General features: G+C 40.4%; 1 protein-coding gene across 1 annotated transcript; it reads left to right on the top strand.

The window, feature by feature from the left end:
- The first annotated feature begins 774 nt into the window (after nucleotides 1-774).
- LOC128732379 (beta-1,3-glucan-binding protein-like) lies at nucleotides 775-2,017 on the top strand. The gene is made up of 2 exons (XM_053825631.1): nucleotides 775-993; nucleotides 1,061-2,017. The coding sequence occupies exons 1-2, from the start codon at nucleotides 784-786 to the stop codon at nucleotides 2,015-2,017; spliced, it is 1,167 nt and encodes a 388-aa protein (XP_053681606.1). The 5' UTR covers nucleotides 775-783.
- Nucleotides 2,018-6,000: the final 3,983 nt, after the last annotated feature.

Genomic DNA, 6,000 nt, shown 5'->3' with positions numbered 1-6,000 from the left:
AACTGAGCCGATTTTTCTAGGGCAGGCTAAATCTTTTCTTGGGAGGGCCTAGCCCCCTCTCCCCGGTTCCGCCAATGAGAAAATGTTTAAGTCTGATTTCTATACCAGTAATTCAGATTTAAGATACGGGGCAATGTGCCTTCCGACAATTGATAACAACAGGTGTTCAATGTTCAACATTTTGGCGTCATATTGATTTTGGCTAGATATCCGCTTTTGGCTAGTTTTCGAAATTTCTTTAAACTTCTGGCCGGCAGGAATATATTTTGGTACCACATTGTTTGTGATTGATTTTGGCAAGATCTTGTAGATATGCAAGTATATTGTACGCTTTTCCAAGGACAAACATTGTAAGCTAAATGAAATGTTAGTAGCGTGATTAGGAGTGAAATATTGGTGTTCAATTAGGTACTTTCTGTGACGAAGCATGTGAAGAATGCGTGTCAATTTTTTATTTAACCTTTGCCACCCTTGTCATCGTATTTCATAAATTAATGACCAATAGAATTAATCTTATCTGACCCCGAGAGCGCCTTACGATAGGAATGATATAGATTGTACAGCTCGCGGAAGATAATCGTTTTAGCTTTATGAGTGCTTCCTGCAGTATCTGGAATGAATTAAAATAGATTCAGCTAAAAAAATCTAGACCGGGATATTTCGATAAGATAATTCATTAGGAAAACGCAATATTGGGGGTGGGGATTGATGAATTTGTCGAGTATAAATAAGTGTTCATCAACAATACCGGATTAGTACGCTGTTTTGTTTGACCGCGCTAAAATGAAGTTGATAATTTTGATAGGCTGTCTGGTGGCAGCAGTTCTAGCTGAAGAAGACGGTACACCTAAATGTACGGCATCGGTAACAACTGCAAGCGGAATAAAGGCCCGCGCAGGACCGTACTGTTCTGGAGAATTGATCTTTGAAGACAATTTCGATTTCCTGGATCTCGAGACGTGGGAGCATGAGAGCACCTTAGCCGGTGGCGGAGTAAGCATTTATACTAGTAGAATAGTCCTTTGTAGTAGATTTAATATATTTTCAATTTCATCTACAGAACTGGGAGTTCCAGTGGTATGCGAATCACCGCTCTAATTCTTATTGTGAAAACGGTATCTTTTATATACGCCCTACACTGGTTTCTGATGATACCGGTGAGGCTTTCCTCACTAGCGGCACACTAAATATCCACGGTGGCCAGCCGGCTGATCAATGCACTGGACCTTTCTTCTGGGGATGTGAACGTGCGGGAAATCCAGAACATATCGTAAATCCCGTTAAAAGTGCGCGAGTGCGAACGTCTGAGTCGTTCAGTTTTAAATACGGCCGACTAGAAGTGAGTGCAAGGATGCCTACTGGCGATTGGCTTTGGCCTGCTATATGGCTCTTACCAAGACGTCAAGTTTACGGCACTTGGCCAGCATCTGGTGAAATCGATCTTGTGGAATCCCGTGGAAACCTGGACTATAGAGATGCTAGCGGCGTTCATATCGGTGTCGAACAAGTAGGATCTACCCTACATTTTGGTCCTAGCTATGATATGAATGGATATGAAACGACAGTGAGCCATTTGAACAGTGCCCCTGGACAAGGTTTCAATGTTGGATTCCACCGGTACCAGTTGGAATGGACTCCGGATCACATCACGTTCAGTGTGGATGATCAAGTGCTTCGCCGAATCGACGCTGGAACTGGATTTTGGGACCGAGGTGGATTTGTCACACAATCTCCGGCTTCGGAAAATCCTTGGATGCACGCAAGCGTGATGGCGCCATTCGATCAAGAGTTCTACCTGATTATGAATCTGGCCGTTGGTGGCGCTAACGGCTTTTTCCCGGATGTACCACCAGCAAATAACGGGCCTCGAGCTAAACCGTGGCCTAATAATTCCCCTGCGGCGGCACGTGATTTCTGGAACGGCAGAGGCTATTGGGTACCAACGTGGCAAATGGACGTGAACCGTGGCAAATCCTCTTCACTGCAGGTGGATTATGTTAGAGTTTGGGCTCTATAAATGAGTGATTGATGACCATTGGAGAGGTTCAAAACAGCCTTATTAAACCATGATGCAGGGCTGTACTGCATTATTATATTAGTCTATCGGAGTTTATTTTAAGAAACAAGTTAGGGTGATGAGGTAAATAAAATGATTATCACATTTGGTATAAAGCATTCTTGTTTATTGAATTATTGCGATGCTGTACTATTATAGTTTATTTAACAATTGGGTATGTTAATATACATAATCACATTTATTTCGCTATAATCATTAACAAAACAGTTGTGTTTCTGTTTTTGCAGGTGCAGGTCTATTAAACTGTAATAAATATTCTAATGGAATAACCCAACAAACATTTTTGTTGTATAACAGCTTATAAAGCACCTGTTACCCGTTAATTAGCTATACAACGGTCGAATAAGCTATTATTCAACAAAAATGTTTGTTGGGAAGTGATAATTCTGATCGCTAAACCGCTAAGAAATTTTTGACAGAAAACACAATACATGACAAACACAGGTTCGTTGCTCTAATCTTACGATTGAATTGAAATCTAACAGTCAGATGTCTGTCGATGAAGAAGGTTCAAACCTTTGAATGATATTTAGGTCCAACAAAGCACAAAAACATTTATTATTTCATAAACGTGAGCCTATACAATTGTAATTCAGTATATATTGTATAGCAGCTGCAACAATATTTCAAGAAACTTCTCGTCAAAGCTTATTCTGTTGGATTTTGAATATTAATCTAGCAACAGTTGTCTCTATGACGGTTACCCAGGTAACCAATAAACATTTCCAATGCAATTTAAAAGCAAGCCAATAAGCACTTAAGTTGCCTTAAATGCTATTTTGGCAAAATATGCGGCTACTTTACTGTTAGCCCTCTTATAGTGCTGACAATGCTTATTTGCAGCTAGTTACCAACAAGAAGAATTTAAATAGAATTGTGGATGCCAATTTACAACAGTTATTCAGTCAAAAAACTGATAAACAACAACCTGCAGTATAAAACGCCAGGTATGCTAATAAACGACAGATTTACTGCTTATTTTAATGCTTATTGGTTACCTGGGTAAGTATCTTAAACTACGGTCCCGAAAACTTCCATGGACGGAAGTTATACGATCATAAATTGACGAAACCACGCTGCTGCGTTATGGACGATGGGACCTACATGACAGCAGATTTCAACCAGATTCCGGGGAACCAGTATTTCACTGTCAAGGATATGTTTGATATTCCAGAGAACCTCCGAAACTAGAAGCTGTCGAAGTTTGCCACGAAATTCTTGATTTGACAAGCAATTTGTACTTGCGGAAAACGGAGTACACCTTTCATGACCACAAATATCATGAATGGACAGGTGTATTTGAAGGCGAGGGCCTCCAAAGGAAGCTTCTTCCACTTCGTAAGTGTCACAACTGTCCTACAATCTTCTGGCCAGATTTTGCTTCATGCCATTACGTGAAGGACGTCCTGGGGTGGTATAAGGCAAATACTGTCGATTTCGTACCAACCACCCAAATACATTGACGCTGCGGCCAATCGAAGAATACTTGGCTATTATGAAACAGAATCTTCTGCAACGTCCTAAAGTAGTCAAAACTTGGTCAAAACAGTTGAAGAAATTAAGAAATCATGGGTAAATATGCAAGAACATGTCGCTTTTGAAGTTGTGCAAAACCTCATGGGTGGGGTTAAGGCCAAAGAACGAATATTCGGATACGGGGGCGAAATCAAATAAAATAAAATAAAATAACGTTAAAACTGAATGCAGGTTCCCGTAATGGATTGGAAGGCGATCAACGAAAGGATGTATGTGTTGAGGATAAAACGCCGTTTCTCAAACTACACCGTCCTAAACGTGCATTGTCCACACGAAGGTAGACCCGACTGTCCTGTCTGTTGCTCGTTTTCTTACCTAAATTTCCAAAATAAGGACCAAATGACGTTATTCGAAATCAAAGTTTGTCCAAAAACTGACGCGTTCGTTTCGGGCCCCATAGTGCAGGTTATGGGTACCGACACGAACAATAACGACCAGCGATGCATCAACTCTGCAGCTTCCCGAGGCCTGGTGATCAGAAGCACGTCTTTCCCCGCAAAGATATCCACGAAGCCACCTGGAGATCATCTGACCAACGAACATTGAACCAAATCCACAGAGAACAGACTACCAGGTAATTGACAAAAAGTGTGTAAAAGGTTATTATGTAATCTACGAGTAATCCTTCAATGGTGCACCCCTCGAGCAGTAAGTGGGAAACTAAAACTTGATGTTGCTGTCATCGCTGCTATGTAACTCCAGCACAAAGAAATATCGATAAAGGTACAAGGATGTTTTTTGATGCGTTTGGCAAACTATTTCTGGAGGGCGCTACCGGCAGATTTTACACACAAAAAATCGATTACTTCCTTCGAGCCTGTTAATCTGTTCTCTGTGCCAAGTCGGCCATGCCCAGGTAAACAATAAGCATTGATATAACCAGTAAATCAATCGTTTATTAGCATCCCTGGCATTTTATACTGCAGGTTGCTGTTTATCAGCCTTTTGACTGCATAACTGTTGTGAATTGGCATCCACAATTCTATTTAAATTCTTCTTTTCGGTAACTAGCAGCAAATAAGCATTGTCAGCACTTTAAGAGGGCTAGCAGTAAAGTAGCCGCATACTTTGCCAAAATAGCATTTAAGTAGCATTTAAGGCAACTTAAATGCTTATTGGCTTGCATTTAAATTGCATTGGAAATGCTTATTGGTTACCTGGATATTCTCATCGATGGATGGTTTTTCTCAAACATCACCAACGTATGCGTCCTCACATGCGCTCAAAATTATCGCAGTTTTATACCTCGCGTCAAACTTACCTTCCACATTCATTCATTAAACATTCGGCAATTCGACGATCCGCGAATTGTCGAGTCGTCGTATGTTCGAACCTCGACTAGGTGGTGCTGCTAGATAGGGTCAGTAGGATTTTTGCACTAGCCCCGTAACTGTCCTGCCCAAGTAAGAACGGTAGCTGAACGGTTGGTGTAAGGCGATCAAAACTGCATAAAGGAAGCATTCAAATGGTGTTTAAATAAGCGATGTTTAAGCTACTTTATGTTTTTCAAACCAGTTCGCTCCCAAAAGCTGATAAATAAGCTTAATAGTGGATTTTTCTGCTAAACAGCCATAAACATCAAACCGTTTTACGGCTGCTTAAGTGTAAAGTGGAAGCTTTCATTAGGCTCACAGCTTTCAAACTACCTTAAGGCTGCCTAAGGGTGTTAAAGTGGCTTTACAAACTTCTACCAAGTTTTCTTTCGGCTCACAGCACACGTAGTGTCAGATCATAGAATTTCGCAATTCGGCCGAGGGCAAAAGTTTGTCAGTTAATGACATTATCGACTGCTTCACGCTAGGCGGATGTAAAGATATTCTCACTGTCTGTTCTGCAAACGGGGCGAATTATACGGTGAGTGTTTATGGATCAAAAGATGGCAGGTTCAATTCCCGGAAAAAAGACATGCGTTTTTAAATAGCTAGCTTACTTATACGAAATAAGGTTATTCGAAATTAAAAATATTGCGTTCGATAATGTTCACGGCAAAATGATAATGACGCGTTCCATATTTTTAAATTTAAAAATAGATTGTTTTTGGCTGCATAAAGGTTGATGAGGCGTTGATTAAGCGACTGGAAAGCAGATTGTAAAACTTTTTCTCGTTCTAAAAATAGAATTGACAGCATTGCGCAAATTGGCTATTTCAAAGCGCATTATCAACCTTCATTGCAGCTTCGAAAGCAGCTATTTGTTAAAATGACCATTTGATAGAATGACCAGATTTCGATGTTTAAGAGCTGAAAAAAAAGGTTTTTATTTCTAGACCTAAACCATAGATCAGCCACAAGTTGAATAAAATCAGCTTTAAAAGCGTTTGATCAGCCTGAAATTGTTACTTGGCATGTACTCTAATAGCCGGCTGCGAAATCTGTCGATAAAGAAGT

This window comes from Sabethes cyaneus, chromosome 1 (assembly GCF_943734655.1).
Source record: "Sabethes cyaneus chromosome 1, idSabCyanKW18_F2, whole genome shotgun sequence".
In the NCBI taxonomy this organism is placed as follows: Eukaryota; Metazoa; Arthropoda; class Insecta; order Diptera; family Culicidae; genus Sabethes; species Sabethes cyaneus.
This window is presented reverse-complemented; position numbering and strand designations above follow the sequence as displayed.